We start from the raw sequence: 13108 nt of genomic DNA, 5'->3' as shown, positions 1-13108 counted from the left end.
TGAATTCTGCAAGTATATTATATAGTCTACTTCCTGCTATTGGAGAGAATGTGAAATGTGCAGATTCCAAGTACTTCTTTAAAGTAACTTCTAAGTAATTGGAAATGTGAATTGCCAACTTAGAGCAGAGCACAGCTTTTGCTAATGCCGCATTATCAATGGTGGCAGTGCTTTTCCATGTGGTAGAAGTGCAGAGTCCCAGTTGCAGTTGACAGGGCCCTCTGCAGGTCCTGATGTCCAAGCCTAGGTCAAGGTGCTCGGGGATGTGGCCAGTCCAGCCTCGAGCTTCTCTGAGCATGGGGCTTCCTCAGCCCCAATTCCAGTCTTCAAACAACACATGGTGAAAACTCTTCAATTAATAAAGTGTTTTTTCATGGTATTTTTTTACCTCAGAATACCGTATTTTCTCTTGTTTCTTCTTGTCTATTGCCTCTTTCCTGCACCTCTGAGAGGAGTGTAGCTCCCACTCTGTATTGTTTGTCTAGGTAGCTCTAAGCAGCAACAGGGTCTCCCCCGAGACTTCTCCAGGCTGAACAGGTTCATGTCCCTCTGCCTCTCCTTGTATGTCATGAGCTTCAGACCCCTTGGTGGCCCTTTGCTGGGCTTATGTCATAATGTCAGTGGCTTTCTTGTATGAAGGAATCCAAACCTAGACCCATTTCTCCAGCTGTGGTCTGAAAAGTGTCAGTTCGGGGCTCAGCAACTTTGGAAAGGCAAAGAAAACATTTGATATTCTGAGGAGGAGTATGGACAGCAACCTCAAAATGTTATGCTACTCTGTCATTCTCACATATTGATTTCTATATGAATAGTGTTAGAGTGTGAATGTGACAGAGCATGTGCAGGAAATAATTATCTAATGTTTCACTAATAGAAGAAGATAGGGAGATCTTATAGCATCAAGTACACCTAAAACATGCACACAACAGTAAATTTTCTGTCACGTGTTTCTGAAGTGTAGAGCAGATTGCCTCAGGATGTTTCGGAGAACAATGAATAAATGTTTTCAAGAGAGTTTTAGGCAAGTTCATATGGAATAAATCTAGCAGGGGCCAGGAGCTATGCTATCAAATGCAATCCCTGGCTCAGAAAGTCCCTACTTTTGGGGAAGATGCTGGGGGTGGTTCATTTTACGCTTGTTTAATTTTCTATTTGTTCTCTAGCTATGCAGTGCTGGCTGTTTCTGCAGAGGACTTTATAGCCTATGTGTTGCAGAAACTGGACTAGTTTATTGAATGAAAAGAAGATATTTTTCAGGATATAAGCAGTGTTTGAATAGTCACAGTACTATTCAAGGGGATGCTTCAGTTCCAGCTTGAGCCCTGATCACTTACTGTAAATGTCTGCAATAAAACTTGACTTAGAGCTAGTATCGTGCTTTTAATAAAAGTGTAAAATTAATGACTGGAGCACATTTTGGTTTTTTTCCTACCAAAATGTAGTATTTTTCCTTCAAAATGGGGTCACAGTAGATTTTCCTGTTGTGTAAAATTCCTGCCTCAGGAAGACCTCAGTGAGAGCTGTGTCAGGTCTTAATCAGGCGAAGGAACTGAGTTGTGTGATCACTTTCTCAAGCAAAATCCCAAAGCAGAACACCTTAGTTCACAGATTCATTAAAACTGATATGGGCTCACCAAAGTTTTGCTCTATGTGAAAGGTAAATGAAGTACTTTCTGCAAATGTAAATACAAGCTACTTCCTTAAAGTTCACTGAGATAACTTAAACATTGTAAATTACTTGGACCACTTTTATAAACACTGATTATCCAGAGGTAAGGTACCAGAGAAGTAGATTTGTTTTGACTAATAATTAGTGGCTTTCCCTGAAGTCTTTGAGGAGGACATACAATCTTGAGGAAGTCCTGTTAATCTTCAGACAGGCCGTATTTAATGGAAAATTTTGTAGCCTGAAATAAAAACTAACATTAATTAAAATCTTGTACCAGACTAACAATGTTGCCTGTGGATTGGTAACATTTTGTTAATGCCTATTGGAACCTATATTGGGCATTGATGTTAAAATAAGACTTAATATGTCATATTTTCCTCTGTTTTTCTATCACAAAATAGCAAATACTCATAATATAGTTTTCATATCCTATTACACAGCGTTGCTAAAAAGAAAACCACAAAAAGCAACGAAGAAGGCCACATCACGAGGAGAGGCTCTGGGAAAACTATCTGTTTTATTAGAGTAGAAACACTTGACTTTTTTAAATCTATATTTGTAATTATAGAAATATTCCCCAAACTTGGCATTTTAATTTTTTCAGAATATGTAATGTCATTCTTTTACGGGGGGAAAAACAGTATGTCAGGTTTGATTTCTGAATTCTCCTTTACTGTAATGATAATTATGTCATCCATTTAAACATCAAATACTGAAAAGTGTTTTAACAGTATTAAGATACTTAAATTAATTCCAAACTAAAAATAAGCATCTCGTCCCCTGTTTCATTGTTTGTTTGTATTTTTCTTATATGTACACCAGGCTATTGATTTTAAATAAGAAAAAGCTTTTTCTTCAGCATTTGCTCATCTTTTATTAGGAGACACATACATAGATAATTGATTGATTGAGCTCATCAATATTGGCATCTATCAAATATATGATACTCTTATTAAGAAATACTGTAAACAAGCAGAAAAAGCCCATTTCATCTTTCTGATGCCCAATCAAGATACTTCACAGAAAGCAGCTGTGGCACCACAGAAAATAAAACTTTTCATCTGAGTTCATCTGAGACACTGATTTCACAATGGAGTTACTCTAACAAACACTGGCAATTGTTTTGGTCTTAGAAGAGTGACAAATAAGCCTTTTTGCTGGAGAATTAAGAACTTTGTGTTTTTTCGGTTTATGATCAAGAAAACATGAATGGAAAATGGTCTGTAGGTTTGAAAAACAGGAAGCAATGTACTGTATAGAGGATGTGTTTTAAAAAAGGAAAATAAAATAAAAATGTTAATGTTGGGAATTGGAGCTTAGGCACCTGGAAATAAGGGGCAAGTTTTTGATACAAAAGAATAATTAAACACAAATAATGTAGAAACATGCTGAGTTCTTTCTTATATATATTATATATTATTTGAAATAATTTTAAAAAAATCAGTGTTTTGTAAAGGTATGCTACACCTGTGCTATTGCTCTTGAAAGTCAAATTAGTGTGCTCATTGTGTGCAGCAGTGCACCTGGCTGGGTGAAGCAATACGCTTTTCAGATTAAAAAAAAAATGCATATGTATTGAGTGCTATCTATGCGATATTTCTGGATAGTCAGAAATGGAATTATTTTCATTTTGAGGGAAGTACAAACTACTTTTTGTTGCTGAAGAGATTCTAGAATTGGTAGCCTGGATGTTTTTCTCTTTTTATAAGAAAGTGACTGCATTTCGTTAGTGGAATTGAAAACTTGATTTTACTAATGCTGAGAATTCTCCTGTGAGTAGCTGAGTGTTTGCATGCTTATAATGTGCTGTCCCGTTGCTTCTCTGTGGGATCTCCTATCTTCTTTTCATAGGATATTTTAGAATATCTCAGCTCAAGCTAATTAAAACACTTTCAAAAATCAAAGTTAAAAGAAAAAAAAGAAATATACAAGGGACAGTCTACATTTCTGATTTTAGATTTTTGCCTGTCATTTTCTCAAGCTTTAGTGAAAAAGATTTCATTGTCAGCCTTGGATGTCCAGCTCCAGTGTTTTACTTTGGTAGCTGGAGAATGTTTCTTCATTTCTAGCCTAGATTGTGTTTGTTACAAATTCATCTAATTACTGCTTTGTCTATCCTAACTAAGTACTGAGAGCCGCTGAATTTTTTTAGTATTAGCATGCAACATACATAAAAAAAAAAATGCAGTGTAGCTTATCAAACTACAATTATTGTATTCTTTTTTTTAATGCTATCTCTGTTCTTTACTTAAATTATCTATACTTGCACTATTCTTTATTCTTGTCCATATCTGGATTTTAATTTGCATACACATAAAATTAGGCAGATGTGTTCACCTGAGATCTCAAACATTTCCTGTGTTTTGTGCTTAAATCCTAAATGCCCTTCTTTACTGCAGCAGGGAGAGCCCTGACCTGGTCAGGTAGGCATGTCAGATCAAGCAGAAACTTTTCAGCTTTTTTCATATCTGTAAGCAGATAAATCCATACTTGGTTTATGCTCAATCTGTGCTTTGTTTCAAGGGCAACTGCCTCATTGTTTTATTTAAGATTTTTATGTTTTTGAACACAGCAGCAGTGTTAGTTCACTTTTCCCTATCTGCCAGAGTTTGACACAGGTTCCATCAGAATTAACCTCCAGGCTTTTTTTTTAATCATGAGGAGGCTTACAACTGTTTACATGTGGTAAAAATATTCAGAGATTACACTGATGGAGATGAATGCAGGCAGGAAGCACATTCAAGGAAATGGCAACTTAGATTCTAATAAGTAAACAGAGGCAGAGTAAGACAGCCCCAAAAAGAATCCCATAAGCTCAACTGAGTAAGTCTCATTCTTCTTTTACACTCTCTTTTTCGAAGTCTCTGTCACAAGTGTTGCTCCACTAGCCATCAGCGTTAGTAGCTGTGCTATGGCAGTGAGTGTGGTAAGAGCTGCAAAATGGTAGCTTGCTTTTTCCACACCGCTGAAGTTGCTGCAGGATAATACCAGATACAAAAACACTGCAGTGAGAACGGACTGGTGGAGGAGTTGTGGGTCTTCCTAGGGTACACAAAGCTCCTCTGGTTATGCACCCCTTACAGAAGATGTCAACTTGTTGCTGTTGTGCTGCTCCTCCAGTGACACCTTTGGAGTTCAGTGCGGTGGCTCTGGGATTCAACCAGCATGTGGGAGCAGCTGTGCTGACCTCCACCAGTGGGCAGTCTTTCAACAGATGTTTAACATCCACTTGTCCAAGTCTCAATAAAGCATAAATTAATAATGTAGATAATTAATTATGCTTTTAGACTCTGTCATTCTAATACTTAAGTAAGAAACAAACAGTTTATTTTTAAAAACTAATTTTGTTAGTTATGGTTTTGATTTGAATTAACATTTCTGTCATTTTTTTTATTGGAAACCATATTCAAGAATATTTATACCAAATCGTGAGTTGATACGAAAAACCTGACAGAGGGATGTTTTGCCAGGGCAACGTTAAAACTTCCCTAAACTCTACCTTTACACTTTGGTTGAACTTGCCTGTTCCAGTGATACTAAACACAGTTAAGTGATACTAAACATCTGACTGTCAGTGAGTTTTGCTCTTGTCATTAATCTTGTTGCATGCTAGACTGTTGAACTAATGTTTAAATGTGCTGCCAGTTTTTACCATCAGTTGAAAACTCCACTCATCTTTTGAGATGTTTTAAAGCCAAAAGCTGGATTTCATCTTGCTGGAATTAAGGTTAAAATACAGAATATGCTAACAAAAGACCCTTCTGATTTCAGCAGTGCTTGGTTTTCAAGTTCTGTAGCAGGTCCCTGAAGTGCAGATATTTGGAACAGAGTAATTCTAAATCAGATAATACTACACATATTCCAACCCTATCTTGTCATATACTTAATAATATTCAATTCTCTTTCATACTGACTTCTATAGAGTATGAATCTTATTCTGGTGGGATTTTTTTGTGATTAGAAGCTATGAAAATAAAAGTTGAATTTGCTGATTTTTCTCAGGTATCCTATGTATCTCCTGTACATTTTATAATACATTGTATATCATCCAAGTCAGGTCGAAGGATGTAGGAAACATGTTCTTCTTTGTTAATCACTCTCTGTATTTACATTTCTAGTATGTGTATACAGTACAATGACTCCATTTTCTTGTTAACTGCAGCAGAAGGCATTTTGCAGAGGTGTTATGTAAGATTCCTTCTTCATAACTCAAGGGAGAAAACCACTGCTTCTACAGAGAATTTTTTTTAAACATGAAAATGAATGAAAAATATTTTTATACACTGTAAGAAGCACTTTTGTATTGAATAAATACATAAGAAATACCATGCTTCTCTCAGTTAGTATTCTGTTTCCAATGATGATCAGAAGAAAATACTCAGAAAAGGAATATAACAATGAGTAGGTACTTAAAAGTGATCCCTCTCTATGCTTTTTTACCTAATGACATTCTGCAGTTTGTAGGTGTTGTAAGCTGGATGTTGCATCTGAACCATTTTGTTTAATAGCCATGACTGGACTTGCACTTAATGTATTACTTAGTCCTTTTTGAAATAATTTACGCTTTTAGTTTTCATCATTGCTCCATGATGTATAGATCCACATTTAATAATCTAGCTCAGTTAAGGGTAGATACCCTAAATTCCATTTTCATTTTGAGACAGATTTTTTTTCCCCTCTGTTGGCATCTGTTCTGTCACAGTCTTTTATAAATATCAAGAGACATTTTCTTGTTGCTATGGCCCTTGTGAAAGTAATGTATATCTGAAGTGAACAATTTTCTTTGTTGACTAGTTCAAAATGGATGCTAGAAATAATTTCTCTAGACAGCAGTTAGTTGGGACAACTCTACTCCTTGCTGGCTTTGTCCACACACATCTTGTACCATGACCTAGTTATTTTATTTTCTTTGCTTCCTTTGTAGTTCTGTGGGATAAGCTGGCAGATGCTCTGTCAAGTCCAGTTTTGCTTTCTCCTTTTGCCTTTTATTCTGTTCTCTTTCCTGAGCTGTACACCCATGCCAAAAAGTTGGCAGTTAGTTGTCCACAGTCAACCATAGCTTTTGTGTTAAGACTTTTATCTTACCATTACCTCTTTGATGCATGATTATCGTAATTATAATGGCTTCATGAATACTCCTAAATGAGAGATTAAAAAATGTGTGATGTTTAATAAAACAGTGTCCTCTGTTAGGAGCACAACTAATTAAGTACATTACTATTTATTCTACAACTGTTGATTCTATGCTATGTAGGCAGCCTTGTTCTCTTTGCCATTGAAAAGTAGTAATCTCATGTTGTCATGAAGCAAACCATTATCTTTATGATTCTCTATGACAATTTATTTCAATCTGTGCATCTTATTTCTGCAGTGCTGCCAGTTTTAGAATGGTTTCCTTTTTTCTTACTTTTTTTTTCTAAAAATGAACATACTTGTTTTTTGGCCCAAACACTTCTTGATTGGTTCTTAGAAGTTAGTTCTTTTCTCATGAATGTTTCTCATGTACATGAATGTACCAAAACTTCAGCTTGATGCTATTACAAACCAGTGTGTTCCTATTTTGAAAAACTTTAGTCTTCAGTGGTTCTCTTAGTCATGTATTTTGGACAAGGTGAAGTGTAGCCTCTTCCTTCTTAAAGTTTTACAACTAACTACTGAAAGACTATGATGGAATCATAGCAAGGAAGACTTCATAACTATTATGTACGTTCCATACACTTTCAGACATCCAGTTTGTTTCCCACATATCAAAGTTATGTTTCAGCTTAAGTTAACCAGTGCATTTCTGCCTGCAGCTTCCCATATGCCTGCAGCTGGATGTAGCATGCAACTAGCAGTTGAGCAGTGTTGAAGCCCCAAATACAGAAAATCGCGTGTAGCAAAACATACTTAAAAAAAATAAAAAGGGAAAATTCTCCTTGTTAGCTCTCTTTTTTAGGTCATCTAGTCAACCTGTATCAATCCCAGCTTTTACCTACTTAACTGATGCCAATACACTGTGTAGGCCGTATGTGTGAATCTCTCAAATTGCTATCCATCAATTTATATAAGACTGCTAATTTTATTAGTGTATATTCTATGGAGACAATATTACTGTAACATCAATATTCTACCTCTGCCAGATTGTTGACTGCTTATGTATTAAGTCCTTTGATTTTAGATACTCCTTTTTCCTCCATTATGCTTCTTACTGGTTAACAGTTAACACATTTGGGCATAACAAGCAAGCTAGACTCTGTCTGTGAAGGAGATTGCACGTTGCAAACGTGAGTGCAGCAGACACTGGGGAGACTGGAAGGAGACTCTGCAAGCACTGCCTGACAAGCTGGTCCTTTGTGCTAGGGGCAGGGATTGAGCAATGAGATCCCTGTCCTACCACGTTACCACGGCACACTCAAGCCCACTGGCAATCAACTCCTCAGTAATTAACTTCCTGACTTGTAATGATACTGATCCCTATCTCACGCCCAGCAAAGAAAGAAGTGCAGTGCTTTATTTGCTTCTGTGAATTATGTATCAGTGCTTGTTCGCTGAGAAGCCAGGGCATTCAGCATACAGATCCAATCAGACCCAATACATCCTCTGTCTACTTGAAAATATTTTTTTTTGTTCCTGTTTGATATTTTCCCATTTCTTAATTGGTTCATGGCCCTTCTGCAGCTCCTCCGCAGGGAAGACTGTGCTATCAGATCTGGAGGAATGCATATTAACCTGGCAAGTCATAGTAACCTGCAGGCCTCTTATTATTCCTTATTCTCCATCTATGGGTTGTGAAGATAATTTCAAATAAAACAGTAAGGGGTTTATTTAAAATAAAACTCCAATTCTCCTCATCAGAGCCTGCACAGCCCTTTCTAGCTTCCATGGCCAATCTGTCATTCCCAGTTTTGACACAGGTCATTTTCATACTTACTGTGATTTTGGCATAGCAGTAAAGGTCTCTTAGTATTCAATATTGGAAAGCTAACCAGATTTTGATTTTTTTTTTTTTTTTTTTACTAGTGAGTGTATATTAAACTAATTTTTTTTGCACTGATGTTTATTTCTACTGATGTGAAAAGAGCTTAGAACATGTTACCATTAAGCATAGATTCCTATCTAACGAAGTGGAATAGGGAGTTATATTTTCCTTCAGAGAGAGGGAGTGAAAATCAATACTTATCCTATTTTAAAATGTATTCATTTTAAAATGCTGAAGCTGTTCATTTTAGTCCAGAAATATTGAGCAGCAAATTAAAAATAAAAATTAAAAAACTGGTAAATAAAGATTATATTTCTGTAGGAGGAAGAAGGACTGCAATAACAACTTGCTGGGACTGTAACACAAATATCAGGTTAGCTAGGGTGGGAGCAGGAGAACAGAATAAGAACAGGAAGTAGTTGGAGCAAAACAAGTTAATATAATTTACCATCTCAGGTGTTATCTTTCTGGTTGACTTGACTTCCTAAGATATCTGCTTCTCGTTTAGTACTCTGGATCACCTTCGCACCAATTTGTATGACAGATGTGTGTTTCCGAGCAACTCAGAAATACTTGTAGTTCCTTCCCCATTTCCCTTGTTGCACAGGGGCAGTTCTGTTGTCCTCTCTTCCAGCAGCAAGCTCTTGCCCTGTGCTGCCTCGTGAGCCTGTGGGGAGCTACTGCTGCAGCTCTTCTTCCTTTCCTCATGTCTCCATAAGGATAGATTTGCTTGCATTTCCAGGATAATAGCATACCTATTTTTTGTTTTTAAGTGGTTTGTTTCTTTTTCCTTAGGAGCATGCAGAACGCTTGCTTGGGCTACTCCCTTGGTTTTCTTGGTTTTCCAATGACTTATTCATCTCTTTTTATGCATTTCCTGCTGTTTCTTTCAGTTTCAGAGCCTGGCCAGGTGATTCTGTTGCAGGGCTTTTTGCTGTTTCAGCAGTGTGGGCACACAGGGAGCAAAGATGTGCTGGGTTCCCTTTGTGGGATTCTGGTGAAGTTTGTGGGCGCATCTCTGCTCACAGCAATATTTGGATGGTTTCTTCCTTTAAGAGGGATGTTACCTGCTGATAACACTTCTCTCCAGTAAATCAAAGCAATATATTTTCAAGTGCTTATTTTCTTGGTGATCAGGGAGAGAACAACGTAGACGCTCTACTTTTTTTTTTTTTAATCATAGATTTGGATAAGGACAGGGAATACTTTATGAGAAAAATTAGGCCCTTAAAATTCCCCTCTGTCCCTGGAGGTTGATGTGGTTTCTATAAATACTTGTTTTCTTTGCGTCGTCTCAGAGGTCAGGGAGTTACCAGAGAAAAGAGCCTGGATCAGTGTGAGAGTTCTCATTAGTTATTCCTTGGAGATGTATTTATACTCTTCCCAACCTTAGTAGGACTCCATGCACAACAGGAGTGGAAATCTGGGAAGTTTCTGAGTGGCTCCTCAGAGAAGTTTCAGAGATACTGCTGCCTTTTTAACTAAGTAAATGCTTTGCAGTTTTTGAGAAAACAGTTGTTTGCATCTTCATTGTTGTTTTACAATGCTATTTGAAAATTGTTAGAGAGATTTCTCATCCCATGAGTGTTTTTTGGATATTGATAGTAAAGTTTATAGGAATGATGATTACATGTTTGGGTCGGGAATAATGCAGTGAAAGTCACTAAAATAATACCATTTTAAAACTGCGTATGTATTAAAACCAGAAAAGTAAATGAAATGCAGTATTTAGTTCTCCACCTGAGATCATCGTGTAACAGATGCATCTCATACTGTTTTATAACTCCAATGGGGGATATTTTAAATCTGTAATTTGTACAGGAGAAAAGCATCCCGGAGAAAGTAAATTGATAAGAAATTTCTGAGGAGTGTTAGGATTATTTCAAAGCAGTGAGCCTCTTCTTTATTTTTCTGTAAGATCCCAAATACTTAATGCTTTACCCTTTTCTGCCAATTGCATCAGATGGGAACTTCTCATCAGCTCACATCTTCGTACCATTTAATACATATAAAGATGTCTAATTAAAGCCATATGGGATAGGCATCTTCTACCTTAGGCTCCTTAGAAATGGCATCTGAGGGCCCTGGTTTACAGTGATCCATCCCAATTGAGTACCCCTTTCCTGTCTGGGTGACACCAGCAGCTGGTGACACTGTCTGCTACTTGGCACCCCCCTCTTCACTGGCTTCTTGCGCAGCTCTTACTGAAACAAACACAAGCTCTGACAGAAGTCTGTGAAATATTTGATTATTTGGCTTTTGCTTCATAAATGAAGATTGTTTCTGATTCACTGCAGTGCTGTTTGTACAGTACAGGAGGCACTCTACAAAGCCAGGTCTGTGGCTGGGCAAGCAAGGAAATCCTCTCCTTTGCCCCCTCCAAAACCCAGTGTTGGCTGTACACCCAGGTGCTTAGCTCTGCACTTGAAAGGCAGCCCTGGCAATGTGCTGTGTGGCTGGCATACCGTTTTGTCCCCAACCCCTGTGTTGTCTGCCTGCTCTTAATAGTTTTGCTGGCAGACACGAGCGTGGTGCTGTCCCGCAGGATTGGCTGAGCAGGCTGTCTTGCAGCTGCTGCATTTCCCACCGCTGAAACTGACAGCAACCTACTGTGTGGAGTTGCTAGGAGAAGGTGAATAGTCATCGTTACAGCATACTCCTTCAGTAACAACCTGTAGAGCTCTCTAATTTCTCTTCTGCAGGGATTTATACTTCACTGCGACTTAACATTAGTCGGTCATTTTCTTCTCAAGAAGCTTGTAGATATTTACTCCTTAAAAATCAATTTGGGATCATCTAAAGAGAAGAAAGTGCTGGCATTCGAACATGCCCTCTTTGTAGGGTGATGTGGCTGATACTGGCTCCTACCATCTGCTTTCCTATCGCAGCCTGTTTCTCCAACCTGCAGAGCAGAAGCCAGGCTTTCTTTCCTTCTGGATTGTTAAAACCATTCACATTTATCCTGCATGGCAATGCGTTATAGTCTGTTTTAAGGAATCTTTTGTGCTTCTGTGCATATTCCTACTGCAGGCAAAGTGCTTGAGGAAGGAGCCTGTGCAGGCAGTCGGTAGTGTAGTAGCTGGCTCACGCGTATGGATTAGACTCGTGAGGTCAGAGGAGCTGTGTGCTGCTCTGTGCTGGTGTGGGGGGGAAGAGTGGATTTTTCTACCCAAGTGAGTAGCGATTCAGGCAGAATCATCCCTCAGCTCTTGTAATTCTGATGTGTTTTGATGTGAAAGCTGCTACTGTCTAAGATACGTGGATCTTCTGACATTTGTAGTGGACTGAGGAATGCTTTTACTTGCTGCTGAGCCTGACTATAACTGTATCACTGTAGGACAGTAACGATGGGGGCTCGAGCAACGGAAACAACTCGGGAACTGGAAAGCACCTCTGTAAAGTATCAAATAGGAGGACATGCAGAGAAAATGTGGCAGCGGCTCAAAGGAATGTGAGTACTTCCCTCCTTGGCTTTTGTTCTGTTCCTTAGGAAAGACTGTTTTCGTTCGTTAAAAAGACTAATTAACAAATGGGAGAATTATCCCTAAGCTGTGAATAGTATTTGCTCTCATAATACAGTACATCACTCTCTTGTATCATGGGTACTTAGATTAATATTGGATGCTATATAAGGTTCAATCACCTCATTAAAAAGACATATAACTAGTTATCCAAACTGAAATGCAGGTAAGTCCTTTCATGTTTATACTCCCTTAGCTCTGATGTGATTTTGTAAATGTTATCTTCAGAATCAGCATTGCCGGAGCTGTTCCATCATTCCTGCCAATATATGTAGGTAAGTATATTACTACAGTTCCATAGGAAGTATCAGTACTTTGCCTTTTGAGAAGGCAAAGAACTCTATGTTAAAAGATACCTAGCTATGGGGAGGATGCTAGGAGGATGCTTTGTCTCTGTTTTTGGTCTCTGTTAATTATTTTGGTGCTTAGCAATGCCAAAAACTGATTAAAGAACTGTTTGAAGGGACCACCATGCACCTGCCTTGTATAATTCAGTATGCTTGTGAAAATTTCAGTGCAGGCTTTTGGTGGAAGTGATCAATAAACAAACATCTACAATATGTCAGAGAAAAAGTCAACTAGTGTGTTCTAAACACCTTAAACTTCAGCACCTCTTTCAAGTACTTGTCTGTTTTTTTCTCTGAAATCTGATGTCATGATGTTACAAAGGAACAGACACGTTACGATTCTTGCTTTGAAAGTGATAATAGGACTTTCATTCTAGCTGGAAAGATTTGAAATACTGAGTTTCTAAAGGGATGTCACAGTTACTGCACAGTCTTTCAGAGGTCAAAGGAAAAGGTTTGATTGAAACCTCTGCATCAATTTGAATGTTAAGTGTTGAACGCACTGGCTATGACTCTACCTATTTCCCCCGTGCATTGGGTTGAGGTTTGAGCTGACTATGGGAAAACGAATTTCTGCTGTCTGCTTTCTTTCACATGAAAGTTTGTTTGC

General features: G+C 38.0%; 1 protein-coding gene across 10 annotated transcripts in view; it reads left to right on the top strand.

Annotated features, from left to right (window-relative positions):
- PDE1A (phosphodiesterase 1A) overlaps positions 1-13108 on the top strand; it is a 206735-nt gene that overhangs the window by 43625 nt on the left and 150002 nt on the right. For 8 of the 10 annotated variants that reach the window (XM_090144143.1, XM_090144144.1, XM_090144145.1 and 5 more), the window contains one exon: positions 11968-12081. The exons of 1 other annotated variant lie outside the window; for it this stretch is intronic. In XM_090144143.1, coding sequence (XP_090000269.1) covers positions 11978-12081 — 104 coding nt within the window. In that variant the 5' untranslated portion in view covers positions 11968-11977. Of the gene's footprint in view, positions 1-11674; positions 11804-11967; positions 12082-13108 lie in introns of those variants that run through there. One more of the 10 variants, XM_031601339.2, reaches the window with a different exon arrangement.

Source organism: Phasianus colchicus, chromosome 7, assembly GCF_987193195.1.
Source record: "Phasianus colchicus chromosome 7, bPhaCol1.hap1.1, whole genome shotgun sequence".
NCBI lineage: Eukaryota > Metazoa > Chordata > Aves > Galliformes > Phasianidae > Phasianus > Phasianus colchicus.
The sequence above is the reverse complement of the archived record's forward strand: the minus strand, read 5'-3'. Positions and strand labels throughout refer to the sequence as shown.